This window comes from Dermochelys coriacea, chromosome 1 (genome assembly GCF_009764565.3).
Source record: "Dermochelys coriacea isolate rDerCor1 chromosome 1, rDerCor1.pri.v4, whole genome shotgun sequence".
In the NCBI taxonomy this organism is placed as follows: domain Eukaryota; kingdom Metazoa; phylum Chordata; order Testudines; family Dermochelyidae; genus Dermochelys; species Dermochelys coriacea.
Window position 1 is genome coordinate 283,019,866 of NC_050068.2, and position 25,724 is coordinate 283,045,589.

General features: G+C 41.6%; 1 protein-coding gene across 5 annotated transcripts in view; it reads right to left on the minus strand.

Annotated features, from left to right (window-relative positions):
- Positions 1–25,724, minus strand: part of ZDHHC17 (zinc finger DHHC-type palmitoyltransferase 17) — a 132,612-nt gene that overhangs the window by 102,736 nt on the left and 4,152 nt on the right. For 4 of the 5 annotated variants that reach the window (XR_006274484.1, XM_038386999.2, XM_043493002.1 and 1 more), the window contains exon 2: positions 294–397. Coding sequence is in view for 4 of the 5 variants with exons in the window: in XM_038386999.2 (XP_038242927.2) it covers positions 294–397 (104 nt within the window). In the remaining variant the exon portion in view is untranslated. Of the gene's footprint in view, positions 1–293; positions 398–5,747; positions 5,790–25,724 lie in introns of those variants that run through there. The other variant, XM_043493007.1, reaches the window with a different exon arrangement.

The following is a 25,724-nucleotide window of genomic DNA, read 5'->3' on the forward strand; positions in this document are numbered from 1 at the left end:
ATTTCAGAAAGCATTTAATCTCTTCTCCATCATCCAACCAAGCAATAATCTAAATCTCAACACTCTGCATAAATGCTTCTGTATATTTTTATACAGTGTGCATAAATTTTTTTAAATTCATTTTTCAAATCGTGTACTATAATCCACCAGCCCAGGATTGCTGTTTCTGAGGATACAAAAAATAAATTATTCATTCAAAGTTTATGCAACTAAAACAAAAGAGATTTTCATTTTACTATCATTCCACTAATGGAGATATTGACAAATTTAAAACTGCAAAAAAATACACTTACTGTGTAGCTTTGACAATGTCCCATGTGCTGTAATCATCAATGTGGCTTTTCCGTCCAAGAGAATCACTGTATCCATGGTTATAATGGCTTTGGGGCTTGATTTCCTACAAAATGGAAATCTGCTATTAGGACATGAGATTTAGGTTTACTGCTAGAATTCTTAAAATATTTGTAACTGAACAGCATTTATTCTGAAATATTTCCATATGAATATAAAAATACTATATCCAGTTGAACACAGAATAAAATCAGTTAAATCTGGCCAGGATACATGATCAAAACTTTTTAAATGTTGTGAAATGTACCACAGTATTCTTTAATAATTACATTTCAAGACCTTAGTTTTAGGTCTCATTCAAGAGATGGCACACCTGCAGCAGTGCAGTATCACCAAATCCCATGCTGCAGGCATTCATTCAGTACTGTTTTAGAAGACAGAGTGCCTCCTCAATCATAATGGCCATCTTTACAAGTATGTAAAATATGACACCTGATAGCTTTTTAATTATATATCAACACAATCAAAAATGAATATCAAATGTATGATTGTTTACTTTTTGTTGAATTCTGTAACTGTACACTGTTAAACAGCTGCCATATTTCACCCCACAGACGATGCCTATTATATGTGTAGTAGTAAAGTGCTTTTGGGATCATTACTACTATGGTGACTATAACCTAGTTTTTATATTTTATTGTAGCTCTCTGATCATAACTAGGAGCTTATCAACTGGGCAACAGAAATCGCGTTTTAAGACTCTGAGACATACAAAATACCCTACTAACGTGAAAGTGAAAAGAAAAAACTAACAGGAAACGTCCTCATCTTACTTCAAGGGGGGGGGGGGAGGAGTGAGAGTGAAATAGGGATGTAAATATTGATTTAAAAAGTTAACCAGTTAAACAATTAAAATTATATCGTTTAACAGGTTAACCGGGGTTGCTCCAGCTGGCCTGGTGCAGGGAAGCCAGGGCTGGGGGTCCCGCTGCTCAGGCCCAGACAGGGCCAGGGATCCCACCAGCCCATTGCAGCCGGGGCCGCTCCGGCCAGCACAGCCAGGGCCAGGGTCACTCTGGCCGGGCTGAGGATCCGCTGGCACGGCCAGGGCTGGGGTCCCGCCAGCCAGTGCTGCCAGGGCCGGGGCCGCTCCAGCCGGCACGGCGCAGCCGGGGCCGCTCCAGCCGGCACGGCGCAGCCGGGGCCGCTCCAGCCGGGCTGGCGCAGCCAGGGCTAAGGTCCCACCAGCACAGCTGGGGCTGGAGTCGCTTCAGTTGGCTGGGCCTGGGGTCCCACCGGCCCGTCCGGCACTTCACTGCGGGGGTCATTCCAACCAGCCAGCCCGGCCTGGCCACCAGAGCTAGTCCCCCTCTGGCTAGTGCAGGGCTGCCGGGGTTAATGGTTAAGGTCGGTTAACAGTAAGCCTAATACTTACCAATTAACCTTTTACCTCCCTAGAATGAAAGTGAGAGAATGAGAATGTGTGTGTAGACAGCTATTCTCAATTATATAAAAAACATATGACCTTACAAAAATTGGATCTACCAAAAGAGTTAAGAGGTCTAGGCTTCAAAGCAAAAATGGCCTAGTCTGTTCATTGTACAACCTTGATTTAGCACATACATTTCCTAAGTCAGAGACCATGTTTTCCTCTGAGTTGTAGCGCTCAAATTGTCAACATGCAAATAACTGTCAGCTGCAGTGTGTCTCAGCTATTAATTGCTTTAGCTATATCATACCACCTCCCTTTAAATAAGTTTTTTTGTTCTCCATCGTTACTATAGTGTTATCCTGGAGAGCATGAATTCACTCTCATCCTCATCAGCACATTAAGTACTGATAAGCAAAAAATCATACTTAGTAGTCCAAACCAAACAAAAAGACTGCTTTCCCCACCCTAAGTTATAATTTACATAACATTTTAAAAGAAAGATTAAATGTCAGTTATTTCATTTAGAAATGTAGTTTACTACAACTTACAGTGCTGTAAAAGAATGGCTGAACAGCTAGATAATACAGAAAATGTGATTCTTTTCAGCAAGTCTGCAGAATAATGGGCTCAATGCAGCAGAAAACAGGCTTCACAAATAACTTCAACTATTTCCTATTCGGAGAAGAAAGTACCTTTTCCTACAGCAGTTTAGGAATGTTATATTAATAATTTTGCAGCTGCTCCCTTCCTGGGGCAAAGTTTGTAATGGATGATTGTTTGCTCACTCACCACACTTCAATAGGTCCTGACATCCTATTCTTTCCAGTTAACTGAACATTTTGGAAGTCAGACAGTTAAATTGAGAGGGGAACTGTGCGGCCTAAAAATTGTCACTCCTAGCCCTCCTACCCCCAAAGAATGAATCAATGAGGTGACAAATAGGGGAACCAATGTTAGAAAGAACACACATCCAACCTGATTTAACAATAGTTTAACAATAAAAAGAAACTAATGACTCAATTTCCTCATTGTTAAACCAGTAGCTAATAAAGCAGATTAGAAATGGACTCCCAATCACTTCTATTGAGTTTATGGGACAACGTTGTAAATGCCATACTTCAGCAAAATGGTAACCTCCAGCATCAGGCTCAATTGTTCATATTGTATCTTTAAACTTCTAAGGCAAACAAAACATCTTAGTTTATTCATGGTGAAGTGCTTCTTTAACTTGTGACATTTCAGATTGTTGGGATGAATGCAGTTTTACTTAGCAATTTTTCTATTAATATTATCACTTGGTCTCCTTAGCAACACAGTCAATAGAATTTCACCCAGAAATTTCTGCATCAAGCCCAATAACCTAGGCTTGAACCAGAACATATATTTTAGGAGATAAACGTCAGGAGAACTGGAGTGAAAACACAAAACAAATAAGTTCTCAATCCCACTTCTGTGAAAATGTATCCATGTGTCCCACCACAGGATCATAATACCTGCAGCAAAGTTTGTTGTTCTGCCTTGATGGAAATGAGTCCCACTTGAGGTCACAGCCCTGTTTTACTCAACTACCTGGGATTCCCATGAAGCAAGATTCAGAAATCAGACATCGCAGAACATGAGTCAATTCACCCTGCAGGCAGAAATTTTCCAGTTTCGGTCTCTTTCTGGAGGTGAATGATTTAGAAAGTCTGAGCAAAAACTTTTGATCTCAGCATGATGGAAAACTTATTTTTTCCACATCAAAAATTATTGAAAGGGTTTTTTCTTTTTAAACAGGTCTATCACTGGAACAACTGGAGATTCAAAAGTGAAATTTTACTTAGGGATTTTCATCGTAAAGAGAAATACTTCTGAGTGAATTGTTTAATTACAAGCCTCTGGAAAAAAAATGCACTTTGCACATGTATGGGACAAGTGATACTACTTTTACCACACTTGTCCATGAATATTCAGAGAGGATGAATATACAGAACTCCTTAACTTCATGGATTATTCCAAAACTGCCAGGGCAATTTCCACAAGTTTTATGGCAATGCCAGACAGTGTTCCAATCTAGCAGGTTACCAATAAAGTTGAAAGCAAAAATCAGCAAAAATCAACTTGCTCCAGTTCTGAGCTCGGGTTGCCAACATTCTAAACGCACAAAACCGAACACCCTTGCCCCACCCCCCACTCACTCCATCCCCATGCCCCGTCACTCGCTCTCCCCCACCCTCACTCACTTTCACTGGGCTGGGGTTGAGGGTGCAGGCTCTGGGGTGGGGCTGGGTATGAAGGATTTGGGGTACAAGAGGGGGCTCCAGGCTGGAGCTGAGGGGTTGGGAGTGCAGGAGGGGGTTCAGGGCTGGGGTAGTGGGTTGAGGTGCGGGCTGGGGTGCGGGCTCCAGCTGAGGGTGTGGGGTGCAGGAGGCAGTGCCAGGACTGGGAGAGAGTTTGGATGCAGGAGGGGGCTCAGGGCTGGGGTGCAGGCTCTAGGGAGAAGCCTGGGTGTGGGAGGGGGCTCAAAGCTCACGAAGGGGGTTGGGGTGCAGGAGGGGGCTCAGAGTTTTGGCACGGTGGGAGGGGAGGTTCGGGGTGTGGGCTACAGCCAGGCGGAGCTTACCTCAAGTGGCTCCCAGAAGCAGCCAGCATGTCCAGCTCCTAGGCAGAGGGGCCATGGGGCTCTATGTGCTGCCGGGCTCTGCCCCCACAGCTCCTACTGGCTGTGGTTCCCAGCCAATGGGAGCTGCGGAGCCAGTGCTTTTGGTGGGGGCAGTGAAAAGAGCCCCCTGGCTCCTGTGCTTAAGAGCTGGACATGCCAGCCGCATCTGTAAGCCGTATGGAGCCAGGGCAGGCAGGGAGCCTGCCTTCGCCCCACTGCATCACTGACGGAACTTTTAGCAGCCCAGTCAGCACAGGGTCCCTTTTCGACCAGGCGTTCCAGTCAAAAACCAGATGCCTGGCAATCCTACTCTGGGCAATAAAGTTTAATATGTCCTAAAATTTACAGGACAAATACACGATAAGTGTGATGGGTCGTGCAACCCACACAAGGCTTGAAGGGGCCAGGAAAGCCAATTAACTCCCCAGGCTGCATCTGGAGAAGGAGTCAGGGAGCAGGGATCGATTAAATGAAACTCAGCTGGGCAAAAACAGGAGGGGTCTGTATAAAGCCCAGGAACTGAGAGCAGAAGGGTGCTGTAGTGAAGTAGTCTGCAGTCACTCCCTGGGGGAAGGGAGGTGTGTTTGGGGCTAGAGATAGGTTGCCTACAGTTACTCCCTGGGAGAAGGGAGCTTGGACTAGCAAACCCAAGGAAGGGGGAGAACCAGAAAGGCAGGAAAGGGTAAAGGCAGCAAGGTGTGGGGTACGGAAGACCTTGACTGCTGAGAGGGCCCCTCAGCTGGAATCCAGAGTAAAGGGCGGTCCCAGGTTCCCCTACTAGCCACTGAGGAAGTAGTGCAGACCAGACAGTGGAGAGCAGACTGCCTGGGACAGTTCTCCTTGGAAGGTTTTGATATCCAGGAAGAGGAGGACCCCAGTGACCTGGCTAGAGTGCCAAGTGACGAAGAGGAAGCTGCAGCTCCTGGAGCAAGAGGAACTGCAGGATGAGAGAAGATGGGGAGATATCCAGGTGGAGAGATATCCAGAGGAAGGTCTAGCACCTGGAAGGAGATAATCTCCAAGAGCAGCCATGAGGAGCCCTAAAAGACATACAAGGGGCACTAAAAGACAATATTTAATACCTATACTCAAGAGTAACTCAAACCAAACCACACAAGATGATCTAAATTTATGTTTCTATAGAACTTCCTTGTTCCATAGAGCAAACACAGTCCATAATGCTTTGGGGGGAAGGGGAGGGGAGAGATAGGGAAAGAGTAAGAACTTAGTCACCATACTGTACGTCTAATGTTTGTTACACTTTTCAGATTAGTCAGAATGACAACATAAGAATACAACACCTTTGTTTCCTCGATGCCATCCTGAAGATAAAGGATGTAAACCCGTAGAGAATCTATGAAATAAACTTGACCTTATGCTTACACTGGCAGTATTCGTTAGCAAACACATCTGGTACCCAAATCATCAACACATGGAGCATGTTTTCCCATTTCACGGTCACACTACTTCAAACATAGTTCAGTCCTTTCAACATTCCATTAGCCTGAAAGCTAAACAGAAATCTCTATATTCCAGTGCTATGCTGCCATCTATGCAAGAGCCCTAATAATAGCAGCAGGGCACCTACTGCCAAACCAAATGGGGACCAGGCATATTACAGCTGTTGCTCCAGGTGTCTGGGAAGGGAGCCACATTATGTCTGCAAAGGAGGAAGCAGCTTTGCAGAAACTCTCTTTGCTGTCTCAGAATAAATCAGGCTCTCTTATATGGAGGAATAGTGCTGAAAAAAGTGCCAAATATAGAAAGAGTTGTAAGATGCAAATCAAGGCCTAAAATAAAGTAAGACAAAATCCAAACTTAAATGCCTGGATGTTGCCCTTTTTACTTTGAATTTAAAAGGTGATGCCATGCAAAATTATCAAAGTGCCAGTAACTGTATCAGCACTGTTCACCTACAGCTACACTAAGCAACAAGGATTTTGCATACCACAAATCACAGTAATCAGAGCTTGAAAAGCCTACCGGATACATAACTAATGTGAGGATAAACCAAGTAGAGAACAGTTAGTACAAAAGATGACACTACAGAATTCCAGCACAGTACTCTAGTTCAGCCTATTTCTTGCCCTTTCTCAGATGCTTATAGATGGACCATCTCTTTTTCCTATTCGAGCCTCCTAACTGCTGTAAAGCAGACGTTAAGGCTGGAAAACTTCACTATTTCCCCAATCTCCTCCCAGATGTTACTTGGGGGAGTCATGCAACTATGTAGGTTAAGTATTAAATCAGAGGGAAGAGTCTTCCCAACTTAGATATCACTTTCCACAGCACTTTAGTTTTCCATGGTAGCCTTTCCTTCAAATAATGACTAAGCCAATTGTGCTTATTGTATAAAGCCCGTCAGGATTATGGGCCTAAACTCACTATAATCTGTAAATAATCATTTAAACAACATGAATATTATTTTTTTAAGTGGTACATGTTTGCTGGTGAAGTTTTAAAGAAAGTCAAATCATTGGACTTATGGAAGCCCTGGAACAGCGTTGAAGTGCTAAATCAGCTTTTAGCAGTCAGTAGCGCCTTCTGCAGGCCTAGAAAGAATATTTTCTTCATTTCAATTTCTTCAATGAGTTCAGTTTAATGACTAGTTCAAAGCTGAGAAACTGACTGGAAGTTGAAAAAGCAGGAAAGCTTGTTTTCCTCTTCCAGTCTACGAATAAAAACTAGGTGTGAGAGAATGACAGCTACTATAGTGCCAAAGTCTTGAAGGTCAGGGTGACCAGAAACAGTTTAATTCACTAGCTTCAGCTTTAACAAATCAGTTAGTTTTAAATGCAAAATATGTTTTGATAAACTCACTTTTTCTTATATATCCAGCACATTTAAAGAGGTTCTATTTAACTAGTACAATTTTTAAAACGTTGTTTTTATGCGTTAATTGAATTCCAATTTCCATCCAAATGCAGCTTGACACAATTTCATGAATAATTCATCATCATCTAGTAAATGTTAGTAAATGTAACATAAGCAAATGTAAAAGTTAAAAATGTGAATATATGTTTACCTATATAATAGCTTAAATGTATGCGTGTATACACATATATATAGGTATACAGAGAGAGAGAGAATCATCCTGATTACCAGTCTTAACAAATTTAGTGTACTGTAAAGGCTATAGTTTTTGTAAATACACGTTTTAATGGTTGCCAACTAGAGCAGCGTTTCCCAAACTTGGGACGCCACTTGTTCAGGGAAAGCCCCTGGGGGGCCAAGCCAATTTGTTTACCTGCCACATGCGCAGGTTCGGCCGATCGCAGCTTCTACTGGAAGCATGTCCTCCTGGAATGGTGGCCATAGCATGAAGGAGCATGCAAATGTTTAGCATGTCTGGCACGTAAATACCTTGCAATGCCGGTTACACTCTTTCAAGTACGCAGTCCTAGCTCTGTTTTGTAGTTACAGATATTTCACTTACAGTACATTATTGCACCTGGTGCCACTAACATTAAGATGCCTCTACCCTTGTAACCATTTTCAGAACTGGACCTGTGCTAGGTCCTGCTTCTGAAGTCAAAATAGTTGGAACACAATATGGGGAGAAATGTGTAAGAGAAGGGGAGTAGAGAAGTACTTGAGGACCCTCTTACTTTAAAATTTTATTTCATTTGCAGGCAATTTTTAAGTTACTTCCTTTGTGTAAAAACAAGTGAACTGAATTAACAAAATTACAGAAGCTAATTACATTATATATATCTAAATATGAATAAATCTTTGCTGAACAGTAGTGATATTTCAAAAAAAGATCTCTAGTATAAAGTATACAAAAATACGTACAAAAGAGACTTCTCACTGACTCCCCTCTAAGATTTTAGAGAGAGGAGAGAATTCTGCAGACTGATAAGATCAAATCAACTGCAACCACCATGATTTCAACAATTTCCATCCCACCATCAACCGCAGCCTGGACCAGTCCACACAAGAGATCCACTTCCTGGACACTACGGTGCTAATAAGCGATGGTCACATAAACACCACCCTATACCCAAAACCTACTGACCGCTGTTCCTACCTACATGCCTCTAGCTTTCATCCAGATCATACCATACGATTCGTTGTCTACAGCCAAGATCTACGATACAAACTCATTTGCTCCAACCCATCAGACAGAGACAGACAAACACCTACAAGATCTCTATCATGCATTCCTACAACTACAATACCCACCTGCTGAAGTGAAGAAACAGATTGACAGAGCCAGAAGAGTACCCAGAACTCACCTACTACAGGACAGGCCCAACAAAGAAAACAACAGAACGCCACTAGCCATCACCTTCAGTCCCCAACTAAAACCCCTCCAACTCATCATCAAGGATCTACAACCTATCCTGAAGGATGACCCATCACTCTCTCAGATCTTGGGAGACAGGCCAGTCCTTGCTTATAGACAGCCCCCCAACCTGAAGCAAATACTCACCAGCAACCACACACTACACAATAGAACCACTAACCCAGGAACCTATCCTTGCAACAAAGACCGTTGCCAACTGTGCCCACATATCTAGTCAGGGGACACCATCATAGGGCTTAATCACATCAGCCACACTATCAGAGGCTCCTTCACCTGCACATCTACCAATGTGATATGTGCCAGCAATGCCCCTCTGCCATGTACATTGGTCAAACTGGACAGTCTCTACGTAAAGAATAAATGGACACAAATCAGACGTCAAGAATTATAACATTCAAAAACCAGTTTGAGCATACTTCAATCTCTCTGGTCACTCGATTACACACCTAAGAGTGGCTATTCTTCAACAAAAAAACTTCAAAAACAGACTGCAACGAGAGACTGCTGAATTGGAATTCATTTGCAAACTGGATACAATTAACTTAGGCTGGAACAGAGACTAGGAGTGGATGGGTCATTACACAAAGTAAAACTATTTCCCCATGTTATTCCCCCGCACCCTTCACTGTTCCTCAGACCTTCTTGTCAACTGCTGGAAATGGCCCACATTGATTATTACTACAAAAAGGTTTTCTTCCTTCCCCCACCCTGCTCTCCTGCTGGTAATAGCTCATTTTAAATGATCACTCTCCTTGCAGTGTGTATGGTAACACCCATTGTTTCATGTTCTCTGTGTATATAAATCTCCCCACTGTATTTTCCACTGAATGCATCTGATGAAGTGAGCTGTAGCTCACAAAAGCTTATGCTCAAATAAATTTGTTAGTCTCTAAGGTGCCACAAGTACTCCTTTTCTTTTTGTAACCACATCATCTTCATACATAATTACACTCTCGCTCTCAAAAAAAAAAAAGCTTACTAAAATTAAAGGCACTGTAATGGCTCGTTTTCAACTATTAAACTATTGAATCACATAAAACGCATTGTCACTTAAATTTACTTTTTAGGTTTTTACACTTTTTTTTTGGTAATACAGGTTTCAGAGTAGCAGCCGTGTTAGTCTGTATTCGCAAAAAGAAAAGGAGTACTTGTGGCACCTTAGAGACTAACAGATTTATTAGAGCATAAGCTTTCGTGAGCTACAGCTCACTTCATAAATGCATCCGATGAAGTGAGCCGTAGCTCACGAAAGCTTATGCTCTAATAAATTTGTTAGTCTCTAAGGTGCCACAAGTACTCCTTTTCTTTTTGGTAATACAGTCATAGAAGCTAGAAAATTTGTTCCCCTGCCAGCACAGCCCTTTTCCATTTCCCAAACATTTTCTTATACTTTGAGAGATTAATTTAATATGGCTTTTTAAACTTAAATTTTAAATTATTTCAATTTTAAAAGTACTGGATGTCAAAACACAATATCTGTACACCATCATATTGATTATGACCTTGACCCTGCAAGTGCTCCACACAGACAGACCCCTCAATCTGCCTGGAACCCTAGGGAAGTTAATAGGAAGCTAACCAAATGAAGCAGCCTGTCAATCTGATTTTAGAATAGACCAAATTCATCCCAGGTGTCACTGAATTAAATGGATTTATACAAGGGTTGAGTTTGGCCCAATAAATTAATCAACTGTTTTTATTTTCTGGTGGAATGGAAGATTAAAGCATGTGAAAATACAGATTACTTTCCGCACAGTTAACTTAAAGGGAAACTATCAAATTACAAATCCTACTCTCAGAATGTTTTACCTACCATTATTAAAGTAAGACAGACAACAGTAACAAAGATTAACAAAAAATAGCTTCTCATTCCACCCTACTTTGTTTACTTTGTGCATTTGACATGTCTTTATATAGTCAGTTTCATTATTTCGCTGTCACCATTTTTTAGCTTTATGTGCGTTCTTACTCAATAGCAAGGGAAAGAAAAAGATTTTTAAAAACCGGAAAATATGGCTGCAACACACAAAACTGAGAGGTGCAGGTTTAGCATCAGAAGCTTTTTTTTTTTTTTTTTTACTTATTTTTTTAATTGAATTCATTTCAAATTGATGGTGAGTCAACATTTATGTCAAATTTTTACCCTAAAATTTTGTCACTCTCTCTCTTCACAGATGGGGTTCAGAACCTTTCCAACCTAAACAGAAGAGATATTCTCAGTATTTTTCCACATCTAGTGACGAAGATATTCTCTCTGAGAATCATCTTTGAAACATAAGCCCATTAAGAAACCAACAATTTCTAACTCTGTGGCTGCAAAGAAAAAACACCCAACATTAATCAACCAATGCAGTATTGCCTTCCAAATTCAGGAGGACTCCAATCCATCTGTTGCCGCTCAAAGCTTTTACTAATTTCAGCAGTTAAAACTGACCAGATTGTTGTCTGTTTTCATTTCTAATAGTCAGAATGGCAACAGTGAAACTGTCAAGAAGGAGCTCAGTTGAACTCTGCTGCAGATTGGGAAGACTACAATGCTGCAGAAGAGGGAAGGATTGCTGCTACTCAGTAGCACCCTGCTCCCTCTGAATTAGTGAAAAAATTCTCACACTAATTTCATTAGTGCAAGATCCAGACCCAGGGAGGAATACTCATAAATGTGGGGGAAGGGTAGAGAAATGGAGAACCTCACCCAAATTTGTACCAGCCAGGTGGCTCTGAAGTTTGGTGGGTGAAGAATGGAGGAGGAAGCTCCTTCCTTCCACACAAGTGAGGCTTCCACTTACTAGCCAGACATAGTCCAATCCCAAATGTCTACACAGCAATTAAACAAACCCTTAGCCTGTGCCCAGCAAGCCCTAGTCAGCTGACACGGGGCAGCTCTGGATGTTTAATTCCAGTGGTGACATATCCAAAGTGGCTTTTCTGAGAATGAAGAAAATCTTACACACCACTGATGAGTAGGACCAGTTTAAATGGAGATTTACTGACGTGTGGGTTTAAGCTTTCAACCTTAACTTTGAATTAATTTTTTGTAGATACATTTTCTTGTTTCTTTTTAGAAACAGAAACAAGTGATTAGCATTTAAAAAAAAATCAACCTTTCCCACAAAATACACATTGCACAAACAATCCTGCCTGACCATCTTCCATCCAAAGACAAATGCAAATTTCCCCAGTTTTTCAGTAGTAGATGAGGAAAGGGGAGAAGTTTGCTAAGCACATATAGAAGAGGATCCATAGGAAATGTTTTTTTAAAAAGAAGTTTTAAGGTTGTGTGAATAAGTGGTCTAAGCACAGAATACTGAAGCAGTAGCAACTCCAAAGTATATATAGCAAGAGGCAACAAGTAGGTCAACATGCCTGCTTGCGACATAAGGAGTGGAGTAAAATACTGTTGCTTACATGAGTTACATATGGTTGTGGAGGACAAAAACAGATGGCTAGGACTCTTGTTCCTTTAAAATGTTGAGTAATATTGCTGCCAAGGGGTAATGTGATCAAATTTGTACAGTCAGATTCTGGTTTCTGACAAAAAAAGGAGTACTTGTGGCACCTTAGAGACTTGCACATTTATTTGAGCATAAGCTTTCGTGAGCTACAGCTCACTTCATCGGATGCATCTGGTGGAAAATACAGTGGGGAGATTTATATACACACACAGAGAACATGAAACAATGGGTTTTATCATACACACTGTAAGGAGAGTGATCACTTAAGATGAGCTATTACCAGCAGGAGCGGGAGGAAGAAAACCTTTTGTGGTGATAATCAATGTGGGCCATTTCCAGCAGTTGACAAGAACATCTGAGGAACAGTGGGGTGTGGGGTGGGGGGGAGAAATACCATGGGGAAATAGTTTTACTTTGTGTAATGACTCATCCACTCCCAGTCTCTATTCAAGCCTAAGTTAATTGTATCCAGTTTGCAAATTAATTCCAATTCAGCAGTCTCTCATTGGAGTCTGTTTTTGAAGGTTTTTTTTGTTGAAGAATAGCCACTCTCAGGTCTGTAATCGAGTGACCAGAGAGACTGAAGTGTTCTCCGACTGGTTTTTGAAAGTTATAATTCTTGACGTCTGATTTGTGTCCATTTATTTTTTTACGTAGAGACTGTCCAATTTGGCCAATGTACATGGCAGAGGGGCATTGCTGGCACATATCACATTGGTAGATGGAGATTCCACCACCTCCCTAGGTAACCCATTCCAGTGCTTCACCACCCTTCTAGTGAAAAAGTTTTTCTTAGGCCAGGTTTAACACATGGTAACTAAGCCTGACCTAAACATACCTGTATCTATGCTAGGAAAAAGGTTAACACATGTAGCACGATTTTAGCTGGTCATGGAGTAGCCTCGGCTAAAACTCAAACAGATAAAACCTTGGTTTAAAGAGATACCATGAACTTGCGTGCATACATGTGTACACACACTTTCATTGGGAATTTTTTTTCCTACTGTATCACAATATTTTTACTGCTACAAGGTAAGTAGCAAAAATGACAAAAAAATAAGCCCTCTATTCTCCAATAGTCATTATTCAGTTTGTTTACTTTGTGCATTTGAAAACACTTTGGGTATAACCTACTTCCCTTGTACATCAGTTTCTCTTAATTGTGGGGGTCTTTCACACAGTAATAAGGGAGAATACTTTTTAAAAAAAATTAAAGCTAGAAAGTGTGATTGCAGGGAAAGTTTTGTACCCGAAACAAGATTTAACTTTTTTTGGAAACTGAAAAAAGTTCAAGTGGACAGCGTTTCCTTTAAAAAAAAAAAAAAAAAAAAAAGTCAGAAAAACATATTTGAAAAAGCCTTCTGTTATTTTAATTTCAAGCTTTCCAAAATAATCCTTTCACTGAACGCAAAAATTGAAAGTGGAAAAATTCTTCTTTGCAAAGTCAACCACCAAACTAAATGATTAATCCTGCACATTTCCCAATGCAGATGCAAATTTTTACATTACAAAGGGGTGGATAAAGATACTCAACTGGAGACATTAAGCCAGAGGTGGGCCACATGCGGCCTGCGGGACCGTCCTGCCTGGCTCCTGAGCTCCCGGCCGGGGAGGCTAGCCCCCGGCCCTTCCCCTGCTGTCCCTCCTCCCCCACAGCCACGCCGCCGCATGGGCAGCACAGCTTGCACCCACCCACCTCCCATGCTTTCCAATAAACCTGTCCTGCCGCTCTAAGCGGCATGGTAAGGGGGCAGGGGGAGGTTGGATAAGGGGCAGGAGGTCCCGAGGGGCACTCGGGATGGTTGGATGGGATGGAGGTTTGGGGGGGATCAAGAGACAGGGAGGGTTGGATAGGGGGTGGGGTTCCAGGGACAGGGGTCCTGAGAGGAGGCGGTCAGGGGACAAGGAGCAGGGGGGGGTCGATGGTCAGGGATTTTGAGGGGGGCAGTCAGGGTGCAGGAGTGGGAGGGGGCCAGGCTGTTTGCGGCGGCACAGCCTTCCCTACCCGGCCCTCCATACCATTTTGCAACCACGATGTGGCCCTTGGGCCAAAAAGTTTGTCCACCCCTACATTAAGCCAGCCACTGTATTTGGAGGTCAGAAAAATCATGGGATTTCATGAAGAGATGAAGGAGTAAGTCGTGCTTGTTCAAAAGTGAGGGCTTGACTACACTTACACAACAGCAGCACCAGTGCTGTAGCACCTAGTGAAAACACTACCTATGCCGATAGTAGAGCTCTGTCTACACCAGGAGTTAGGTTGGTATACTTTTGTCACGCAGAAGTGTGGATTTTCCACACCCCTGAGCAACATAGTAATATCAACATAAGTTTGTAGTGTGGACCAGGTCTAGTCTACATTACAGCAGTACATTCCTGTGGCACATTTAGTGAAGATGAGCTATGAGCATGGGAAAATGCTCTCCAGTTGGCATAATTACTCCACCTCAATGAGAGGCAGAAGCCATGTCAGCAGGAGTGTGTCTCCCACTGACATAGCGCAGTGCAGACAATGCTTTAAGTTAATGCAACTTACGTCTCTCAGAGGGATGGCTTTTTCACACCTCTGAGCAACATAAAGCTACACTGACTTAAACGTTAGTGTAGACAAGCTGTAAGTGTCCAAAATTGGACCATTCTGATTAGCTGACTTCTAGTCATTCAGTGCCTTTAAAAGCACCTCAAAATTAAAGGATAATATTCATTTTAATACACAAAAATAGTTAAGACATTTTAAAAAGGTATTTCCAAAATATCCAATATTTGAGCACACATTATAATCGTGAGGTATTATTTAAAGACAAACATACATACATTGAAGTTTTACAAACATAGGCAAGGCAAATTTTTTTTAAAAATTGAGTACAAAGCTTGAGCTATTTAAATTAGGAAGTAAGCTAAAAAGGTTAAAATAGTATTTTATAATAAATTAATATTGAGTTTCATAAACTATATAGAAGATCTAAAATTATTTTCCAACAGGAGCTCTTTATATTCATCTTCAAATGTTTAAGCAAAAATATTAACTCCTAATGAGTTTGAATTAAAGTATTTTGTATGCTATTTACTGATTTATTAAAATTATTTTAACAATGCACAAATCCTCACTTTACAGGAATCTACTTATACAGCAATATTTAGCAACTGAATCAAACCTTTGCCATGGCTGTAAGTAACGCAGTATTTCATATCAACACATCTCCAAACTTTAGTTTAAGTTATTAAAGCCCTTCTGCAATGTATGGTACTTGATACAAAATACAGTGCTAAAAACTGAACTTTGTTAACTAGAGGTAGAAGCTTCTTCAGAAACATATTGGTAGTGCGATCACTGTTTTAGTTTTAGTTAACAACAAAAAATACTATGGTGAAGCTGTGCCAGGTTGGACAGGTTCTGAGAAGCGTTGTAGAAATTCCCTCAGTACACGTGATTTCTCCCCTCTCTCGCCTGGGATTGTGATTAAATTATACAAATGGCAGCATCATCTGCTCAGCACCAAAAACTACTGTAAATGAACTGATTACTCCATTCTAACCCAGCATTTTTCTTTACAATAGCAACAACTTACAACACTTTCATAGGTGCCAACACCAATGCAGCTTTTTCCAATTAGTTTGACTAGAGTACTGAGAAAATTTTGTTGAAATCCTCCCTTTAAAGACTTCGCTCTTCAACACTTCTCCTTGTATCTGCAGGGTACATTTGTATATTCAATACTCCTTCTGCTCTCCCAAAAAAATAGCCATGCACACACCTTAAACCTTGCTAAGTGACAACAACATAGTTACTTATGATTTGCACAAAACCTAAATACTTAAAAGCAAGGATATGAATAGTTAAGGACAAAAATATATATCACTGTTCACCAAAAAGCTCACTTCTATTCAAGTATAAAATATTCATAACACAACAACCTTAATCTCAGACCTCTGGATTACAGTGGGTTTATTTTTGTATGTATGTGTTATTGGATATCAGAATCAAAGTATTTTCTTTTAAGCAATGCTTTTAAATGGACAATATTTGCAGTTAAATCAACTGACAGTAATTTTTTTGGTAAAGTTCTCATCACTGCTGTTTCTTGAGAATAATCTTGAACAGGTAGTTATTCAGAAAAGCACATAACTAACATTACGTATGTACAGAAGTTTGCCTTATCAATTTATGTTATTAATGTGTACATATAGAGTTTTCAGTTTCTTTTTCAGGAGGATTGTGTGTTGTGTTTTCATCAGTACTTTCAACATTTATTTTGGATCAGTGTTAAGGTTGTATTGTGATGAAAAATATTTTTTTAAAAAATAAAAACCAGAAGCCTTCATCTTTCAAAAGTAACAAGGGATTTTTGAGCATTCAACTTGACGCTTTAAAAAAGCCTGATTTTCTGAGAGTTGGAGGGGGCCAACACAACTGTTTCGTTTGGCAAAAGAGACACCCAGAATTTCTAATCACTTTAGCATATAGGAAGTTTTAGGATTAATTATACCCTTCAATTATTCATTTCCCTGCTTTTAAGTGATGAGTTGTTGTGTATGTTGTGATAGGTATGCATATTATCGATTTATCAAACTGGCTTTTCAAATGAAGACTTCTGGGTTTTGGAATTTCCTGATTTGGGAATTTACAAACGCATGTTTCTTTTTTGTAGGTAAATGACGATACTTCATTTTTCATAAATAAATGGGATGATGATTAAAATAAAGGGTGCTTGTCAAGCTAATAACAACTCCTGAAAGACAGCCTCATTCAATGCAAACCTAACAAGATGCATTCTTTCACTTTGTAGCTAAATTCTCCACATATTTGCTGAACACCCTAACTTGACTTCGAGCAGTAGCAGAAAGATTAAACCAAAGAATACAACATGTGTCTTCTGGCAGAGAGAAACTGACGTAAATAGATTAGGACAAAGTTGTGGAACCAAGCCACTGACTCTCTTTGTTCATGGGGAATTTGACTGGGGAGAGAGAAAAAAAAAAAAAATCAAGTATACATATACATAGTACATCTGAAGAGCTCAGGGCACTTTACAAGTGTGGATAAGCATTTTAATTTGATCTCAGAACTGCATGAGAGGCACTGTAGCATAATCGTTAAGCCAAGTGTTTTGGGCATTAGAAATCATGATTTGTTCAGAGCTCCTCCATAAACTCCCTTAGACCTTTGGACAATTATCCTTCTGTTCTTCAGACACTCACCTGTAACAGACTTGTGCAACTCCTCCCTCAGGTCAGAGGACAGTTGAAGGGAACGTGTGAGTGAGGAAAAGTAATTTTACCTTATTCTGTTTCTTTTAGGGTTTGAAAAGTAGCCCAAGACAATGCAAATGACAAGGATGAAATTATCCACCATCAAGATTTACTTCCCATATCTGTCAACTTCAATGACAGAACAGTGTCTAGTTTTCAACAGCCATTTTTAAAATACTGTACTATCCCTACCCTTGAAGACTACCTCTTGTTAAAACTTATTTGTGTCAAATTTTGTAGTGTAAAGTTATTTTGTTGGGAAGACAGAGGAACACTATGAAATATTACATATTTTACAAAAAATTCAAAATTGAGACATTTTACTCTTTAGTTCATGAGAATTTCTCTCACATACCCTGTATTTTGCTTTTGGGATTTTTTTTTTTTTTATTACAAGCAAGATCACAATCAACCACAGCGAACGTCTACATATGTGCTGGGAGGTGCAATTCCCAGCTCATGCAGACATACCCGTAATAGCTCTCCTTGAGCTAACATGCTAAAAATACCACTATAGCCAGGGTAGCAAAGGCAGCAGCTTCAGTTAGCAGCCCAAATGCATACTCCCCTGACCTCCTGGGAATGTACTCAGGAGGCTAGCACAAGCCTTTGGAAACAATGCAATCCTGGACAGTCATTAAATCACTGCTGTACTTCAAGTAAATTTATTACCTAATCCATTAAGCATCTTTTCAAGTAACAGGCAAAGGCAACAAATTCCACTCCTAAAAGATGCCAAATACTGAAAAACTAGTTAGAAATAAAAACTAAATCCAACTGCTAACTTCAGCTAACGTAAGTATTTATTGTTAAAAACAACAGCACTTCAATATTTGAAAGCATTTTTTTGCAATTTGCTGCTGCATCATTAGTGATGTGGCAACACCCCAGTGGAGAGTCCCAACATTTCTACAGTCAAGCAGTACATACTATCCTGTAAATAAACACAAATCTATTATACGGCATATACTGTAAGCTCTTTGAGGCAGGAACTGCCTTCATTTTTTGTGGTCTTAGGCCGAACTGAGCAAGCTATCAACTCTAAGAGTAACAGACGAATGTGATTAACATATTCTATCAGACACAGATGAAATTGCAGTAATATATGAGCATTTTCTCTAAAATTCTTTAGTTTAGATGGGTTTCAGAGTAGCAGCCGTGTTAGTCTGTATTTGCAAAAAGAAAAGGAGTACTTGTGGCACCTTAGAGACTAACAAATTTATTTGAGCATAAGATTCCGTGAGCTACAGCTCACTTCATCGGATGCATCCAAGTCTCTAAGGTGCCACAAGTACTCCTTTTCTTTTTAGTTTAAATGCAGATTTTTTTTTCCATAGTGTAGCCCCAAGGAGCCTCACTGTGCTAGGCATTGTATAAACACAGAACAAAAAGATGGTACCTGCCTAAGTTCCCTCTAAGTTGCACAACCACACAGCAGACTGTAAAGGGCCACACAGATGTGCAGCCACAGGGGCCTGGAGAGAAGGTGGATGGGGAGGGGTGCCTCTCCCCCGGCCCCAGAGTTGTGGCCAGCAGGGAGAGGTGCCTCTCCCCCAGTGCTGCTGCAGTGAGAGGGCTGGGGAGGGACTCCTCTCTCCCCAGGGAAGCCTGCACCCAAACCCCTCATCCCTGGCCCCACCCCACAGCCCTCACCCCCTCCTGCATTCCAACCCTCTGCCCCAGCCCTGAACCCTCTTGCGAACCCTGAACCCCTCATCCCCAGCCCAGAACCTGCACCCCCAGCTGGATCCCTCACACATCCCCGCACCCCAACCCTCTCCCTCAGCCCCCTCCCATACCCCAAACCCCTCATCCCCAGCCCCACCCCAGAGCCCACACCCCTGCCAGAGCCCTCACCCCTCTGCACCCCAAGTCTAACCCTCTGCCCTAGCCCTGAGTCTTGTCCTGCACCCCAAACCCCTCAACCCTGGTCTCACCCCAGAGCCCACACTCCCAGCCAGAGCCCTCAACCCCTTGCACCCCAACCCTCTGCCCCAGCCCTGAGCCCGCTACCACACTCCGAACCTCTCTGCCCCACCCCTGCTGGACATCACCCCCATATTGATGCACATAACACAAATCATTCCGCACACGGATGTAAAAAAATTAGAGGGAACACTTTGTCCCTGCCCCAAAGAGCTTACTATCAAAGTAACAAGTTTAGATTTTCAGCACTTTTCTCCATCTCTGTCCCTTATGCCAAAATTCATTATTAATCTCTTGTTTTGCGGCTGAGCTTCTTGTCAACACAAAAATATCAAGTTTTGTCACTTGGACAGGAATTTGTGTCTTTCAACGTTTTTCTGTAAAGGTAACGTTCTACAGTCTACAAAATCCTCCTTAATACTGAGCTGGCAGCGTTGGTGTCCAACATAGCTCGGTCCTTAGCCATAAGGTAATTGGACAAAAAACAAAACAAGTTGTACCAAAAAAAAAAAAATAAAATAAAAATACTGAATTATAAAAAATACCAAAGTAAAATACATGAAAGACCCTTACTGGAAATGGATTACTCTAGCAGGAAAAAAATATATCTCAGAAACAAGAAAGGATCGTCCATATTCTCACATAAAAACAATTCAATTTTGAATTTACCCAAATGAAAAAAATTGATTAGAAGGTGCAGTATGTACTTCAGTATTTATGTTCTAAAGATCTGGAGTCAATGATTCTTTAAAAAGTACCTGGGGATATCTGAGTATTTATGCCCCTATCCTTCAAACACTGAACAAGTAGTCCCAACTGTCTTCAGTAAGATATGCCTGTGCAGAGCTGTCAGACAAGCAAGCGGTTCACAGGATCTTGTGAGTACAACTATTGAATGTCTCTTTTTCAATTCCAGCATCATCATCCATATTCATATCTCTTCTGCTTTAAAAATCATCTGTATTAGGGATTCCAGGACCCGATCCAATGCCCAGTGAAATCAGTGGAAAGACGACAGACTGACTTAAGGAGAGAGAGAGTCTAAAATTCAGTCCTCTGGTTGAAATCTAACCGTACAAAGTAATACTGGACTGTCATTTTCTTCTTTGGATTTAAACAGAAGTCTCCTTCGGTAACATTTTAAAATTTGGTTTGGGTAGAGGCTAGGAGGAAGAGCACAGTTATTGTTTACGCTACTTATTCTATCATTACTTTGTAAACTATTCATTTTCAGAAACCAAAGAAACAGTATCTGATTTTACTTATCACCTTATCACCACCACCTTGGCATATAAAACAAATATGCAAGCAACGTTGAGAATACCTTTGTTTACAATGAACTCTGCAAATATAATTATTCCAAATCAGTAAACAATTTTCAGCTCACAGTAATTCTCCTAACAATTTGTACGTGCTTTATTTATTTGTTCCTTCATATTTTGTCCATCTGTAAATTAGGATTCTGACCTTGCAATGTGATCAGCACAGGCAGACCTTTGCAACTCTCTGAGGACTTCATGTTTTCTCCAATTTTAGAATATTTGACCAATATTTTCCCTTACATCTCACTCCAAAGGAGAAAGTATCAACTACAGAAGAAGGTTACACAAATACCTTAGGCCAATTTTGAAAACTCCATTCATAAAAAGAGATAACGTAGAACTTCTAATACCAAGAGTATTTATTCCAAGTTAGAAAGGAGGTGATCTCCTAGCATGGATAACAATAAGCAACATGCAGCATATTTACTTGCACTCCACCCAAGCTACCATCAAAGGACCTGTTTGCAGAGCACTGCTTGTCAATTAGGCATTGCAATGTCTGATTTTGGAGCCTAGATCTAATTTTTAAATGAGATTTAGGCATTTAGGAGCATACTCCTGTTGACTGTGAATGGTTCCTAAGTGTCAAAAGCCTTGATGAAAATAAGAAGGGCAAACAGTCACATTTAGCACTATAGTGTCTTTTTAGATATCAAAAAGAAAAGGAGTACTTGTGGCACCTTAGAGACTAACAAATTTATTAGAGCATAAGCTTTCGTGAGCTACAGCTCATTTCATCGGATGCATTTGGTGGAAAAAACAGAGGAGAGATTTATATACACACACAGAGAACATGAAACAATGGGTTTATCATACACACTGTAAGGAGAGTAATCACTTAAGATGAGCTATTACCAGCAGGAGCGCGAGGAAGAAAACCTTTTGTGGTGATAATCAATGTGGGCCATTTCCAGCAGTTGACAAGAACATCTGAGGAACAGTGGGGGGTGGGGTGGGAGAAATACCATGGGGAAATAGTTTTACTTTGTGTAATGACTCATCCATTCCCAGTCTCTATTCAAGCCTAAGTTAATTGTATCCAGTTTGCAAATTAATTCCAATTCAGCAGTCTCTCGTTGGAGTCTGTTTTTGAAGCTTTTTTGTTGAAGGATAGCCACCCTCAGGTCTGTAATCGAGTGACCAGAGAGATTGAAGTGTTCTCCAACTGGTTTTTGAATGTTATAATTCTTGAGGTCTGATTTGTGTCCATTCATTCTTTTGCATAGAGACTGTCCAGTTTGGCCAATGTACATGGCAGAGGGGCATTGCTGGCACATGATGGCATATATCACATTGGTAGATGCGCAGGTGAAGGAGCCTCTGATAGTGTGGCTGATGTGATTAAGCCCTATGATGGTATCCCCTGAATAGATATGTGGACAGAGTTGGCAACGGGCTTTGTTGCAAGGATAGAAACTCGCACAGATACAGACAGACATCATCTTCCTCTCCAAATGCAAACAGATGGACATCATACCGAAAGGACTGAAGGTAAAAAATCCATTACAATCTACATACCACACAGACTATGCTGACAGCTTGTGCCACACACTCTCAAAGAAACTGCGGAACCACCTGATCAACATCCTCTATAGCAAACATGGAAAGATTAAGAATGAGCTCTCAAAACTGGATACTCTCATAAAGAACCAACCTTCCACACAAACTTCCTCGTGGCTGGACTTTACAAAAACTAGACAAGCCATTTACAACACACACTTTGCTTCTCTACAAAAGAAAAAGGACACTAAGCTATCTAAACTACTATATGCCACAAGGGGCCACAACAATGGTTCCCGTAACCCACCCAGCAATATTGTTAATCTAGCCAACTATACTCTTAGCCCAGCAGAAGAATCTGTCCTATCTCGGGGCCTCTCCTTTTGCCCCTCCATCCCCACGAACATGATACAGTTCTGTGGTGACCTAGAATCCTATTTTCGACGTCTCAGACTCAAGGAATATTTCCAACACACCTCTGACCAACATATTAACCCACAGAGACCTTCCTGCCAACTCTACAAAAAGAAGGATTCTGGGTGGACTCCTCCTGAAGGTCGAAACAGCAGCCTGGATTTCTACATAGAGTGCTTCCACCGACGTGCACGAGCTGAAATTGTGGAAAAGCAGCATCGCTTACCCCATAACCTCAGCCATGCAGAACACAGTGCCATCCACAGCCTCAGAAACAACTCTGACATCATAATCAAAAAGGCTGACAAAGGAGGTGCTGTCGTCATCATGAATAGGTCGGAGTATGAACAAGAGGCTACGAGGCAGCTCTCCAACACCACTTTCTACAAGCCATTACCCTCTGATCCCACTGAGAGTTACCAAAAGAAACTACAGCATTTGCTCAAGAAACTCCCTGAAAAAGCACAAGAACAAATCCGCACAGACACACCCCTAGAACCCCAACCTGGGGTATTCTATCTGCTACCCAAGATCCATAAACCTGGAAATCCTGGACGCCCCATCATCTCAGGCATTGGCACCCTGACAGCAGGATTGTCTGGCTATGTAGACTCCCTCCTCAGGCCCTTCGTTACCAGCACTCCCAGCTATCTTCGAGACACCACTGACTTCCTGAGGAAACTACAGTCCATTGGTGATCTTCCTAAAAACACCATCCTAGCTACTATGGATGTAGAAGCCCTCTACACCAACATTCCACACAAAGATGGACTACAAGCCGTCAGGAACAGTATCCCCGATACTGTCACGGCTAACCTGGTGGCTGAACTTTGTGACTTTGTCCTCACCCATAACTATTTCACATTTGGGGACAATGTATACCTTCAAATCAGCGGCACTGCGATGGGTACCCGCATGGCCCCACAGTATGCCAACATTTCTATGGCTGACTTAGAACAACGCTTCCTCAGCTCTCGTCCCCTAATGCCCCTACTCTACTTGCGCTACATTGATGACATCTTCATCATCTGGACCCATGGAAAAGAAGCTCTTGAGGAATTCCACCGTGATTTCAACAATTTTCATCCCACCATCAACCGCAGCCTGGACCAGTCCACACAAGAAATCTACTTCCTGGACACTACGATGCTAATAAGCGATGGTCACATACCCATCACCCTATACCAGAAACCTGCTGACTGCTATACTTACCTACATGCCTCCAGCTTCCATCCAGGACACATCACATGATCCACTGTCTACAGCCAAGCCCTAAGATACAACTGCATTTGCTCCAACCCCTCAGACAGAGACAAACACCTACAAGATCTCTATCATGCATTCCTACAACTACAATACCCACCTGCTGAAGTGAAGAAACAGATTGACAGAGCCAGAAGAGTACCCAGAAGTCACCTACTACAGGACAGGCCCAACAAAGAAAACAACAGAACGCCACTAGCCATCACCTTCAGCCCCCAACTAAAACCTCTCCAACGCATCATCAAGGATCTACAACCTATCCTGAAGGACGAGCCATCGCTCTCTGAGATCTTGGGAGACAGACCAGTCCTTGCTTACAGACAGCCCCCCAATCTGAAGCAAATACTCACCAGCAACCACACACCACACAACAGAACCACTAACCCAGGAACCTATCCTTGCAACAAAGCCCGTTGCCAACTCTGTCCACATATCTATTCAGGGGATACCATCATAGGGCCTAATCACATCAGCCACACTATCAGAGGCTCGTTCACCTGCGCATCTACCAATGTGATATATGCCATCATGTGCCAGCAATGCCCCTCTGCCATGTACATTGGCCAAACTGGACAGTCTCTACGTAAAAGAATGAATGGACACAAATCAGACGTCAAGAATTATAACATTCAAAAACCAGTTGGAGAACACTTCAATCTCTCTGGTCACTCGATCACAGACCTAAGAGTGGCTATCCTTCAACAAAAAAGCTTCAAAAACAGACTCCAAGGAGAGACTGCTGAATTGGAATTCATTTGCAAACTGGATACAATTAACTTAGGCTTGAATAGAGACTGGGAATGGATGAGTCATTACACAAAGTAAAACTATTTCCCCATGTTTCAGAGTAGCAGCCGTGTTAGTCTGTATTCGCAAAAAGAAAAGGAGTACTTGTGGCACCTTAGAGACTAACAAATTTATTAGAGCATAAGCTTTCGTGAGCTACAGCTCACTTCATCGGATGCATTTGGTGGAAAAAACAGAGGAGAGATTTATATACACACACACAGAGAACATGAAACAATGGGTTTATCATACACACTGTAAGGAGAGTGATCACTTAAGATAAGCCATCACCAACAGCAGGGGGGGGAAAGGAGGAAAACCTTTCATGGTGACAAGCAGGTAGGCTAATTCCAGCAGTTAACAAGAATATCAGAGGAACAGTGGGGGGTGGGGTGGGAGGGAGAAATACCATGGGGAAATAGTTTTACTTTGTGTAATGACTCATCCATTCCCAGTCTCTATTCAAGCCTAAGTTAATTGTATCCAATTTGCAAATTAATTCCAATTCAGCAGTCTCTCGTTGGAGTCTGTTTTTGAAGCTTTTTTGTTGAAGTATAGCCACTCTTAGGTCTGTGATCGAGTGACCAGAGAGATTGAAGTGTTCTCCAACTGGTTTTTGAATGTTATAATTCTTGACGTCTGATTTGTGTCCATTCATTCTTTTACGTAGAGACTGTCCAGTTTGGCCAATGTACATGGCAGAGGGGCATTGCTGGCACATGATGGCATATATCACATTGGTAGATGCGCAGGTGAACGAGCCTCTGATAGTGTGGCTGATGTGATTAGGCCCTATGATGGTATCCCCTGAATAGATATGTGGACAGAGTTGGCAACGGGCTTTGTTGCAAGGATAGGTTCCTGGGTTAGTGGTTCTGTTGTGTGGGTGTGGTTGCTGGTGAGTATTTGCTTCAGATTGGGGGGCTGTCTGTAAGCAAGGACTGGTCTGTCTCCCAAGATCTGAGAGAGCGATGGCTCGTCCTTCAGGATAGGTTGTAGATCCTTGATGATGCGTTGGAGGGGTTTTAGTTGGGGGCTGAAGGTGATGGCTAGTGGCGTTCTGTTGTTTTCTTTGTTGGGCCTGTCCTGTAGTAGGTGACTTCTGGGTACTCTTCTGGCTCTGTCAATCTGTTTCTTC